At 38.8% G+C, this 14,112-nt stretch overlaps 1 protein-coding gene across 1 annotated transcript in view; it reads left to right on the top strand.

Annotated features, from left to right (window-relative positions):
* Positions 1-14,112, top strand: part of LOC126470845 (katanin p60 ATPase-containing subunit A-like 1) — a 79,622-nt gene that overhangs the window by 27,796 nt on the left and 37,714 nt on the right. The window contains exons 3-4 of the mRNA XM_050098861.1: positions 6,484-6,705; positions 9,374-9,516. Of these exons, the coding sequence (XP_049954818.1) occupies positions 6,484-6,705; positions 9,374-9,516 (365 nt within the window). The remainder of the gene's footprint in view (positions 1-6,483; positions 6,706-9,373; positions 9,517-14,112) is intronic.

Here is a 14,112-nt window from a genome sequence, read left to right as displayed (position 1 = left end):
TGAAGAAAATAAGTAATGGTACAAGAAGCTGCTTTCATTTTAGAAAGTATGGCATAAAGTTCCTGGTGTTTCAGATGACAGGCTAACATTTCAGATGGTTAACTTTGCATATAAGCACAATACAGCAAAAATCCTAATAATAAAGTTTCGAGGTTAACATCTATGATCACGATGAAGAACTAAGATATAGGAGAACAAGTGTGGAGGTACTTAGACATTCACATACTGTGCATTATTTATTGTTTATGAAGATGTATACATCATTGAAATAGACACTGAAGAGTAATGGAATGATACACATTTCCTTAGTAACATACAGTACCATGATGATGGTGGACACTTGTAATGGCATGGGGTTTGCAAGAGACTAGTTGCCACATGGACTCTTACTGATTGATGATTCACATCTAGTGGAAACTAGTCTAATGATGTGTAGAATCCCAGGCTTGCTCAATAGGACTGAAATTAGACCATACTCTAATATCCATAGAGCACCACACTGACAACATTCAAGAGTGATGTGATGATGTGGGTATTTACACACATCATAAAAAGTTTTGTGTCAACCCAGTTCCCAGAACTCCTGAAGATAGTCATTGACTGTGGATATTGTATCACAGACACAGTCTCTTTGGCTGTTCAGAGATGTCACTAAACCTGCCTGAAGATTTAAACGACCACGCACGAGCAGTGACTATTAGATGGAGGGGGTCCGACTGCCGATCAGTTCCAGTCATTCCACCAGGAAGGAGGTACACGGCTCATGTTGTCTGTAGTTCAACCAAGCCTAGATGGTCAATGCCACAGTTTGATCATGTCCACATTGTTACTTTTAGCCAGGAAGGGTTCTCAACAAGGAAAGTGTCCAGGAGTCTCAGAGTGTTGTTTGGACATGGAGGAGTTACAGGGAGAAAAGGAACTGTTCATGACATGCATCGCTCAGGCCACCCAAGGGCTACTACTGCAGTGGATGACTGCTACCTATAGATTATGGCTCAGAGGAACCCTGACAGCAACGCCACCATGTGCAATAATGCTTTTCATGCAGCTACAGGACGTCGTGTTACGGCTCAAACTGCACGCAATAGGCTGCATGATGCGCATCTTCACTCCCAACGTCCATGGCGAGGTCCATCTTTGCAACCATGACACCATGAAATGTGGTACAGATGGGCCCAAAAACATGCTGAATGGACTGCTCAGGATTGGCATCATGTTCTCTTCACCAATGAGTGTCGCATATGCCTTCAACCAGACAATCGTCGGAGACCTGTATGGAGGCCACCCAGTCAGGTTGAATGCACTCTGTCCATCAAGTACAGCAAGGCAGAGATTCCCTGATGTTTTAGCATGGCATTATGTGGGGCTGACATACACCATTGGAGGTCATGGAAGGTGCTGTAATAGCTGTACGATACGTGTATGCCATCCTCCAACTGATAGTGTAACCATATCGGCAGCATATTGGCGAGGCATTTGTCTCCATGGACAACAATTCGCACCCCAATCGTGCACATCTTGTGAATGACTTCCTTCATGATAATGACTTTGCTCAACTAGAGTGACTAGCATGCTATCCAGACATGAACCCTACTGAACATGCCTGGGATAGATTGAAAAGGGCTGTTTATGGACAACGAGACCCATCAACCACTCTGAGTGATCTACACCAAATCGCCATTGAGGAGTGGGACAATCTGGACCAACAGTGCCTTGATGAACTTGTGGCTAGTATGCCATGACAAATACAGGCATGCGTCAATGCAACAGGACATGCTACTTGGTATTAGAGCTACCGATGTGTACAGAAATGTGGACCACCACCTCTGAAGGTCTCGCTGTGTGATGGTACAACATGCAATATGTGGTCTTTATGAGCCTCTATATGCCTCAGCGATACAGATAGCCGTACCGTAGGTGCAACCACAACGGAGGGGTATCTGTTGAGCAGCCAGACAAATGTGTGGTTCCTGAAGAGGGGCAGCAGCCTTTTCAGTAGTTGCAAGGGCAACAGTCTGGATGATTGACTGATCTGGCCTTGTAACAATAACCAAAACGGCCTTGCTGTGCTGGTACTGTGAACGGCTGAAAGCAAGGGGAAACTACAGCCGTAATTTTTCCCGAGGGCATGCAGCTTTACTGTATGATTACATGATGATGGCGTCCTCTTGGGTAAAATATTCCGGAGGTAAAATAGTCCCCCATTCGGATCTCCGGGCGGGGACTACTCAAGAGGATGTCGTTATCAGGAGAAAGAAAACTGGCGTTCTACGGATCGGAGCGTGGAATGTCAGATCACTTAATCGGGCAGGTAGGTTAGAAAATTTAAAAATGGAAATGGATAGGTTGAAGTTAGATATAGTGGGAATTAGTGAAGTTCGGTGGCAGGGGGAACAAGACTTCTGGTCAGGTGACTACAGGGTTATAAACACAAAATCAAATAGGGGTAATGCAGGAGTAGGTTTAATAATGAATAGGAAAATAGGAATGCGGGTAAGCTACTACAAACAGCATAGTGAACGCATTATTGTGGCCAAGATAGATACGAAGCCCACGCCTACTACAGTAGTACAAGTTTATATGCCAACTAGCTCTGAAGATGACGAAGAAATTGAAGAAATGTATGATGAAATAAAAGAAATTATTCAGATTGTGAAGGGAGACGAAAATTTAATAGTCATGGGTGACTGGAATTCGAGTGTAGGAAAAGGGAGAGAAGGAAACATAGTAGGTGAATATGGATTTGGGGACAGAAATGAAAGAGGAAGCCGCCTGGTCGAATTTTGCACAGAGCACAACATAATCATAACTAACACTTGGTTTAAGAATCATGAAAGAAGGTTGTATACATGGAAGAACCCTGGAGATACTAAAAGGTATCAGATAGATTATATAATGGTAAGACAGAGATTTAGGAACCAGGTTTTAAATTGTAAGACATTTCCAGGGGCAGATGTGGACTCTCACCACAATCTATTGGTTATGACCTGTAGATTAAAACTGAAGAAACTGCAAAAAGGTGGGAATTTAAGGAGATGGGACCTGGATAAACTAAAAGAACCAGAGGTTGTACAGAGATTCAGGGAGAGCATAAGGGAGCAATTGACAGGAATGGGGGAAATAAATACAGTAGAAGAAGAATGGATAGCTTTGAGGGATGAAGTAGTGAAGGCAGTAGAGGATCAAGTAGGTAAAAAGACGAGATCTAGTAGAAATCCTTGGGTAACAGAAGAAATATTGAATTTAATTGATGAAAGAAGAAAATATAATAATGCAGTAAGTGAAACAGGCAAAAAGGAATACAAACGTCTCAAAAATGATATCGACAGGAAGTGCAAAATGGCTAAGCAGGGATGGCTAGAGGACAAATGTAAGGATGTAGAGGCCTATCTCACTAGGGGTAAGATAGATACTGCCTACAGGAAAATTAAAGAGACCTTTGGAGATAAGAGAACGACTTGTATGAATATCAAGAGCTCAGATGGAAACACAGTTCTAAGCAAAGAAGGGAAAGCAGAAAGGTGGAAGGAGTATATAGAGGGTCTATACAAGGGCGATGTACTTGAGGACAATATTATGGAAATGGAAGAGGATGTAGATGAAGATGAAATGGGAGATATGATACTGCGTGAAGAGTTTGACAGAGCACTGAAAGACCTGAGTCGAAACAAGGCCCCCGGAGTAGACAATATTCCATTGGAACTACTGACGGCCGTGGGAGAGCCAGTCCTGACAAAACTCTACGATCTGGTGAGCAAGATGTATGAAACAGGCGAAATACCCTCAGACTTCAAGAAGAATATAATAATTCCAATCCCAAAGAAAGCAGGTGTTGACAGATGTGAAAATTACCGAACTATCAGCTTAATAAGTCACAGCTGCAAAATACTAACACGAATTCTTTACAGACGAATGGAAAAACTAGTAGAAGCCAACCTCGGGGAAGATCAGTTTGGATTCCGTAGAAACACTGGAACACGTGAGGCAATACTGACCTTACGACTTATCTTAGAAGAAAGATTAAGGAAAGGCAAACCTACGTTTCTAGCATTTGTAGACTTAGAGAAAGCTTTTGACAATGTTGACTGGAATACGCTCTTTCAAATTGTAAAGGTGGCAGGGGTAAAATACAGGGAGCGAAAGGCTATTTGCAATTTGTACAGAAACCAGATGGCAGTTATAAGAGTCGAGGGACATGAAAGGGAAGCAGTGGTTGGGAAGGGAGTAAGACAGGGTTGTAGCCTCTCCCCGATGTTGTTCAATCTGTATATTGAGCAAGCAGTAAAGGAAACAAAAGAAAAATTCGGAGTAGGTATTAAAATTCATGGAGAAGAAATAAAAACTTTGAGGTTCGCCGATGACATTGTAATTCTGTCAGAGACAGCAAAGGACTTGGAAGAGCAGTTGAATGGAATGGACAGTGTCTTGAAAGGAGGATATAAGATGAACATCAACAAAAGCAAAACAAGGATAATGGAATGTAGTCTAATTAAGTCGGGTGATGCTGAGGGAATTAGATTAGGAAATGAGGCACTTAAAGTAGTAAAGGAGTTTTGCTATTTGGGGAGCAAAATAACTGATGATGGTCGAAGTAGAGAGGATATAAAATGTAGGCTGGCAATGGCAAGGAAAGCGTTTCTGAAGAAGAGAAATTTGTTAACATCCAGTATTGATTTAAGTGTCAGGAAGTCATTTCTGAGAGTATTCGTATGGAGTGTAGCCATGTATGGAAGTGAAACGTGGACGATAAATAGTTTGGACAAGAAGAGAATAGAAGCTTTCAAAATGTGGTGCTACAGAAGAATGCTGAAGATTAGATGGGTAGATCACATAACTAATGAGGAAGTATTGAATAGGATTGGGGAGAAGAGAAGTTTGTGGCACAACTTGACCAGAAGAAGGGATCGGTTGGTAGGACATGTTCTGAGGCATCAAGGGATCACCAATTTAGTATTGGAGGGCAGCGTGGAGGGTAAAAATCGTAGAGGGAGACCAAGAGATGAATACACTAAGCAGATTCAGAAGGATGTAGGTTGCAGTAGGTACTGGGAGATGAAAAAGCTTGCACAGGATAGAGTAGCATGGAGAGCTGCATCAAACCAGTCTCAGGACTGAAGACCACAACAACAACAACAACATGAGCAATAAAAAGGGCAGAAATTATGTTTATGTTGATCTCTATTCCAATTTTCTGTACAGGTTCTGGAACTCTTGGAACCGAGGTGATGCAAAACTTTTTTTGATGGGTGTATTATTATCATGCTGAAAATACATATCTCCAGTAGGACCCTATAAATCACAAATATAAACACATGATCTGCCAGCCACTACCTGAATCCTTAGCCTATGAATGATAGGAGTACATGCACCAGAGGTCACGTTCAGTCTCATATGAATTTAATCACATGAAGAGACTACCACTTATTAGACTGCATCTTGATCGTTATAGGATTACACACACATTTAGAAATATGCAATTCTGTACTGGAACTCATCTGCCTTAGTGACCTTTTCCTTTTGTTGAGCATCCATTTGCAGTGTTTTTGCCCTTATGCTAATTGCTCTGGTCTGCGAGGTGTGGTTTGCAAATTGTTTATTGTGTGATGGCAGTTTTTGTACCTTATGGTGATGCGATAGGTCTTGATGGTATTGTTTCCCAAATATTGTGTACAAAAATAGCAAGTGATCTGGAGGGCTGTGGTTTGTCTATCTAAGGTTAAATTCTCAGCCCAGTGATGGAAATCCCTACCAGCTAAATTTTGATAACTGTAGTTGCAGTATTACCTGGATCAACATAGCCACTGTATATACAGGAAATTGTGGCCAATGAAAGCTCCAGTACCTGTATAGCTTCAGGGATGAAGCTGTCCCTCGCATCTGACTTGTGTCACTTGTCAGTCAAACATCTTGCCTTTCTGTGTGCAGCTGTTCTGTGTACAGCCAGTGCATGGTCTGACTACATTTCAGTCATGTACCATACTGAAACACTCAATTCAGTGAAACAACAAAAGTGCTATTACTCCAATGTGGTAGCAATCAGTTTCCCATCAGCATATATATCTGACCTCATACAGATGCAAATATTCTGTTGTAGAAAAACTGGCTCTGTAAACCTGTGCTATTAAGAAATCTGTTTTACTTACTTTATTTTAATTGAGTCATATTTTTAGTTACTTAACTGAGTAGGACATACAGTGAGAAAGTTGGCGTAACTAATTTAATTTTGAAGCCAAAAAATCCACTATGAGAATGTTACAAATATTCTTTCCAAGATCCTCAAAGAACATGCATCAGTCAAGTGAAATTATTTCTATTTCCGGAACATACATTGCCATTAAATCTACTTTATTATTAATTTACAAACTCATTTCTTTCTGATAAATGGAGAACTTCCAGAATGAATGTTCTATATAATCATCAATTACTGACCAGTGAATGGCATATTGACATTTACATAGGCTGAAAAAGCACTCTATGTTTCAGGAAGCCATGGTACTCCCAATGCTGATGCCTGATTTCTTCTGTGGAATAAGAAGACCATGGAAAGGAATTCTTATGGTGGGACCTCCAGGAACAGGAAAGACTATGTTGGCTAAGGCAGTTGCAACTGAGTGTGGTTCAACATTCTTCAATATTTCTTCAGCAACACTTACCTCAAAATACCGTGGAGACTCAGAAAAGCTTGTGCGACTATTATTTGAAATGGTACGCTTATACAATAATGGAAATTCACTTAAGTTTTCACTAACTGCATAAAAATCACTTTTAATCAGTCAAAGTAGCAATCTGGTTTTAGAAGTCAGTATAGCACAATCAACCATTTATAAGTCATGAAAGTAGTTGCACTTTGCCTACGATTCAGAGATTTTGAGAAAGCTTTAAATTTAATGTCAGTAAATTCTCTTCTGACAGTCCTTGACAGACAATACATTGATTCAACCTATGTTATTATGCTGATGAATTCATAAACCACTGCAATAACTATCATTAGATTTAACCAGGATAACGGGAATTTTAAAATTGAGAAAAGAAGCATGTACGGAGTTTTGTATCACCGATGCTATTCACAGCAGCCCTAGGTGATGTTTTCAGGTACATATGGTGAAAAATATTTGTTAATGGAATGTAACAGAACAATCTTCATTTTGCTGATGACATTGTGTTGTTTGCCTGCAAATGATTTGTAATCAGTACACAGGAAAAAAATTGTACAAATTAACAATGAAGTTATAGAACCAGTTGAAAAGCTGTATTTCAGACATTTGAAGACAATGGCAGTGTATGCAGCATAAGAAAAAAAAATATAGGAACAAAAGTGGCCTGGGTTGCTTTGGTACACTAAATTTCGAAAGTAAGCATCTGACGTGTATGAAAAGTAAAGCTTGCAGTTTGTGTATTTATCAGTTATGCTTATGTTAGTGAGATAATGCAGAATCTGTACAAAACTTGAGGGTTTTTCAGAGAGCAATAGGAATATGCATACCATAGACCATAATGGTCTAAATAAAGTAACTTTCCTTTTTTCCAGTTCATGGATAATAATTTATTTTTTAGAAGTAAGCAGATTTTTTAAAAAGTAGTGCCCTCTTTTGTATATGGGTAAATACTCATTTGCAGTTGTCCTAATTATATAAAGAACAAATCAGTTCTATCACTGTCATAAAAGTAGACTGTCATTAACACTACATATATTTACATTTGACATTATAATGAAGAATCCTGTCTTCAACACATCTAGTAGGGAAGACAGCACTGTTAGTGTTACAGAGCCTGAGGAGATTATAGAGCATATTTCTACAAACAAACCATGCAGCACAGTATGTCTTTTTGGAGTTGGTTTGGTATAATTTGCTATTAATCTCAAGAACAGAACAGTTGAGTTAAAAAACTGAAACTGTGCAGATTCTAATAGTACATTTTAATACTCTCTACTCCATTTGCATTCAAGCTGGAACAATCTAGATCACAGTGCTGGCAAAACTAAATTATTACTCTCTAGTATAACATTTATTGCAGAGAAATATTCCTGAAAGGTTAAAATTATGTGACTTATGTGGAAGGCAAGCAAAGATCTATACTCAGGTCTCAGTCTGACATAAAGCTTTAACCCATTGGGAATTTTTATTGTTGCTTAAAGTTTACTTCAGGTTTAATGTTTCATTCTGAGAACAACTTCAAGGCATTTACATTGTACACTATTTTGTTTTTAATAGCATTTCATTAATTTCTTCAGAATTGATATGCTTGTTGCTACACTCTGATTTTTTTAATGTCCTCTGAGCTGATTCTTTCAGTGCATCATCCTTCTCACACTTTATTTTACAGGTTTCAATGCATTTTCCTCCCTTCCCTTCCCTTTTCTAAAATCCTTGGAATTTGTAAACTAAGTTGATACTCTTTGTTCTCAGTTCAACTAATATTAATAATTCTAAACTGAAATGGAAAATTGACACTTATGAGGTTCCAGTAGAAAAACACAAGAACAGCAGATGATAAAGATAGTAGACTTTGGAATCAGATGTTCCTTTACTGACTAAAATAGAAGAAAGGGCTGAAAGAAAAGGGGCAATTTAAGAGATATGCAGGAGACCCAACCAGGTTCCCAAGTCAAAAAAGTCATATTGTCACAGGATAAGAAATAAATAAATAATGAAACCAATGGATAAGATTTAAAAACTAGAAGACGAAAGTGGTGGAGAGGGTAGCCAACAACTCAGAAAAAAGTGGAGCATAGTGTGAAACTAGAAATATAGATAATCAAGTTTGGCAACTCCAGATTGAATATTAAGAAACTAAAGAGGATATTCATTGTACACCTAGACTCTGATACCCATCGTTAGGAAAATGCTCAGTGCTACTGTCCTGTCAGACTGGATATAAATATCAAAAATTTTAATTATTTAAAAATAGTTGAGAGTAACTTTGACACAAGCATCTCCACATCATAATGCTCCATTAAAGTGTCTCTGTAAAGCAGTGTTTCAGGAGATCCACTGCATATGCTGTGGCCTGTACTTTATAACAAATAATTCAGTTCATATGATCACATAAAGCTAATTTGTTGCCTACATGTTTCAATATTGGTAGAACAAGTTTATCTAAAATATATGCCAATCAACTCATTTCTTATAATATACTGTATATTCTAGGCTAACAGCTCATACTGCTACATTACAAATACACAATATACATTTCAAAATATAATGACATGTAGAAAAAAGGCAATATGATTGGAATAGTGATTGAATACTTGTATTAATTTTTCAAAGTGATTTTGTTTTCTGGGTCTCACTCATACCAGTTTTTCAACTTGAACATTTTAATTTGCTGCAATGAATAAGATATTTCCTTAATAATATGCATTATATTTCAGGTTCACTTTTATACCCCAAGCACTATTTTTATAAATGAAACAGATTCACTGTGTTCACAACGTCGTACAGATTCAGAACATGAAGCTTCCCGAAGATTTAAGGCAGAACTGTTGATTCAAATGGATGGTCTTAATTCTAACAGGTATGAACACCATATCTACTTCAAATGGTAAAGAAACATCCATTAATTAAGTTATATGGACAAGTGTTGCCTGTGTGAATGAAGATATAAGTTGGTTGACACTGCAATCAGTGTTTGAGTAGAGTCTGAGAAAAGAAAAAGGTTAGGGTACAGGCACATTGGAAGATTAATAATGCAGAGATTGTGAAACATATGTAGTCCCTAAGCCATTGTTGTGAATTCCAGATAAGCTGACAGTGTGAAAATTTTGCACATAAAATACAATAAGCAGTTCTGAAACATGCACACACACACACACACACACACACACACACACACACACACACACACACACACACACACACAGAGAGAGAGAGAGAGAGAGAGAGAGAGAGAGAGAGAGAGAATGTAACTGTTTATTATTGTGTCATTCCTCAGCATACTGTTTTGGCACTAAATAGATTCCTGTCCTCATCTGAGACTTTTTTTAACTGATAAACTCTCAGATGACATGATTCAGGGTGCCGATTTCTTGATACTCTCAAGAATCTGTTGAGTGTTGATGTATTTTTAGTAAATACAAGGGATATTAAATATAGCCTATATTTTCCCAGGTAGTGTATTGGATTTTTGGGTGTCCCAGCTGTTATGCACTCTTGGTCACTACAACTGCTACTCTATAAATTAAAGAATATCTGACCAGATTTTTTCCTTGAAACAAAAAGTGCTTCATTCTGTCACAGAAAATGCCAAACTACTCCACTGGTGTTTAAAACTCAAAATAAGAGCAAGTTTGAAAACACTCTGAAAAATAACAGACTGTGCACTGCACGTGTCCACTATTTTTTAGTTAGTTAGCTGAGTTTGCTATTGAGTGTAACCCCAGAAAACAAATTCTTTCAGGAAATCAGCAGATTTTATCCCAGGTTTTTCTTTTGTCATAATAGAAATGTCTTCCTTGGGTGTTAATTGATTCAGTTCTTAATGGGCACTTGTAATACTTGTAGCATAACAAATCCAAAAATTAAACACAAATCAGCAAGCTTCATTTAAAGTTATAAGTTTACTCTTTTGTGAAACATTCCATGAGTCACAATACGCTCAACTGCGAATGTTGTTCTCAGGCCTGCGATGAGTTACTTACTGTTTGTAGACAGCTGGAAACAGATCTGACAACTGTTAGATGACTGGAGCTGCACCAAACAGGTGTACTTGGAGGGCTACAGAGAAACATGTACCAAAGATACCAATGATACCTCGAATACAATCCTCCCATTGTTTCCTCTACAGCAAGTACAGGATCTATCACTACTCGCCATTGTGGATGGTGTGATAGGTCTCAGGGCCCTGTACAGAGGAGACAGGGACCAGAGAGAACTCAAGGTTTTACAGCCACCCACCCCACCCCCAACCAATGAATTCAAGGTTCTGTCTTTCACTGAAACTGAAACTGAGCCAGTAAGACTCACTTCACTTATTTAGGAATCTGCTGTGTATCATGTCAAGGGGAGAAAATTTAAAAGAGTATGGGGTCTATTAAGCACTGACACTTATAACATACAGGAATACTTGTACCCTTAGAAAAATTTCAGCAAAGGATGGGAAGGATCACCACACGCACTCCACACGTATGCCCATTCAACATTCTGAGGAGGCCGTTCCAGCACCCATTGAAGGAACAGACAACTGTGTATTGTGGAGCATATTTGAACAAACAGTGCTTGTCAGGCAAGCTTCAAAATCATACTTGAATCCTTCCACGACTGGAAGGAAAGGCTGAAAAGAATAGCCATTTTCACAGACATACATTCTGCAGCATTTCCCCTGGTTCTCAGTTGAGAAGGCGGCTTGAATCACTTTGACTTTGGAGGTTCTGCGACAAGTTAGGCTACAGATTCTTAGAATTGCACCATAGAGTAGAGAAATCTAGGGTCTGTCTAGATGTGTCAGGTGTGCACTACACATCAGAAGCTGTTACCAAGACAGTTGATGGTTTGTGGGGTGCACAAAAGATTTTTTTTATATTACCTGACTCTTCATGCTGTCTGAGTAATGACACCTGTAAAAGCATCAGTGTAAGGTCAAAATTAATGCACTCCCCTTGCCACCTTCCCCCTATCCACCCAAAAAAGTATAGAAGTCCTAGTTATCAGTATCAATTGCTGAAGCACTTGCAACAAAGCACCAGGGTTAATAGCACTCCTAAAAAGCAGAAATGCTGAACTCCAGGAGTACTATCCCAATTTAATGCTTGCACCACTGCCAAGATTGGTGATATAGATATTAGGGTCACTACTATTAAGAAAAAATTTAAACCGCCAAGACTGAATGAAGTTCCATGACCTGATAGAATTCCTATTAGATTCTATACAGAATTTGTGGCTGAGTTAGTGCCCCTCATAAAAATATTATATACCATAGATCTCTCAAACAAAAAAAACTGTGTCCAGTAGTTGGCAGAAAGCACAGCTCTCACCCATCTACAAGGAGGATAGCAAAAGTTATCTACAAAACTAATGTCCAATATCATTGACATGCATCATTATAGAAACTTAGAACATATTCTGAGTTCAGACATAACTAGGACTTCAAACAAAATCACCTCTTGCAAGGTAACCAGCATGGATTAAAAAGCATTGTTCATGCAAACCCAACTCACACTTTTCTCACATGATATCTGGAAAGTTATGGAGCAAAGCAGTCAAGCAGATGCATTATTTCTTGAATTTTGAAAAGCATTTCACTCAGTACCTCACCTAAACTTCTTATCGAAAGTATGATTCTGTCAGATATCAATTGAAATTTATGACTTACTGAGGATTTCATGGTGGAGAGGATGAAGCATGTTATCTTGGCTAGAGGGCCATCAACAAATGTAAAAGTATCTTCAGGCAACCCATAGGTAGGTTTCTTGGGATGCTTGCTGTTCACGTTGCATATTAATGACCTATCAGACAACACTCATAATAACCTCAAACACTAACCATTGTGGCCGAGCGGTTCAAGGCACTTCAGTCTAGAAGCGCGCGGCTGCTTCAGTCACAGGTTCGAATCCTACCTTGGGCATGGATGTGTGTGATGTCCTTAGGTTAGTTAGGTTTAAGTTCAAATGGTTCAAATGGCTCTGAGCACTATGGGACTTAACATCTGAGGTCATCAGTCCCCTAGAACTTAGAACTACTTAAACTTAATTAACCTAAGGACGTCACACACATCCATGCCCAAGGCAGGAGATTCGAACCTGCGACTGTAGCAGTCGCACGGATCCGGACTGAAGCGCCTAGAACCGCTCAGCCACCGTGGGTGGCTAGGTTTAAGTAGTTCTAACTCTAGAGGACTGATGACCTTAGATGTTAAGTCCCATAGTGCTCAGAGCCATTTCTTTTAACCTCAAACTTTTCACAGATGCGTTTATGTGTAATGAAGAACTGCCTGAAAAAATTGCACAGTTACTGAGATAAATCTTAATAAGATTTAAAAGTGGTGTAAGGATTCACATCTTGCTTTAAATTTTCAGAAATATAAAATTGTGCATTTCCCAAAATGAAAAAAGTCGTATCCATCAACTTCAATAACAATCAGTCACAACTCGAATCAGTCAACTTGTACAAATACAAGGTTGTAACAATTTGTAGTTATATTACATGGAGAAATTGCCTAAGCATAGTTGTAGATAAAGTAAGTGGCAGACTTTGTCTCATTGGTAGTACACTAAGAATACATAATCTGTTTACAAAGGAGGTTGCTTACAAAACACTCAAGCTATGCAGTAGTTCTATAATGCTCTTCCATGGGTCTAATAAATCTGTGACCATTTGTGCTGTCCTTGGTGTAAGGACAGTATGAATGGTCACAGATTTGTCAGACCCACAGAAGAATTGTTAATGGTACAATGTTAATGATATCTTAAAGAAGCAACACTGTTTATCTTTGATTTGTGTTATCTACCATTTTTAAATGCTTTCGCATTTTCTGTTTATTCTGTGTTTGTATTGTTGTCTGCCATTAGTTGTAAGCTGTTACACATTGCAATAAACTCCGTACAAATGGGCTTATTTTCATGGTTCATTTACTGTTCCTGATCACAGGTTATGGTTCTAGGTGCATAAGTCTGTTTTCAGTGTAGTGGCAGAGAGTTGTTTCCTGGTGTCATGCGTAACAGCAAAACTTTTAATGTCACCGGCATAGTGTTGGCGTGGCACAATGGAACACTCTACACATCAGTTTCATTTAATATTGTCTGCAGGGGACAATTAGGTGGTGTAGAAATTCCAAATGGATGTGATATTAAGAGGAAAAGACCTTTTAGATACTGCCAATAGCATTGTTACTCAGTCACCACAGGAGAGAGAAGCAGAAGTAAAAACATGGCAGGAAAAGGACACAAAAACACAGGAGATTATTGTGACCTGGATGGAGGTAGCACCACTCAGTCATCAGCTGGCATGTGGACAAAACTGAGACTGTGTATGAAAAAGAGTCCACAGTATTTACCTACTTCAGCAAAAGTGTTTCTTGCTCCAGTTTGATGATGACGCAGTGGTTACCGTTGTGTCGAAAATACAAAAAAATCAACACAATATTGAAGCAAGTGGGAGAACCACTTTCAGATAAAAT

This window comes from Schistocerca serialis, chromosome 3 (genome assembly GCF_023864345.2).
Source record: "Schistocerca serialis cubense isolate TAMUIC-IGC-003099 chromosome 3, iqSchSeri2.2, whole genome shotgun sequence".
NCBI lineage: Eukaryota > Metazoa > Arthropoda > Insecta > Orthoptera > Acrididae > Schistocerca > Schistocerca serialis.
The sequence above is the reverse complement of the archived record's forward strand: the minus strand, read 5'-3'. Positions and strand labels throughout refer to the sequence as shown.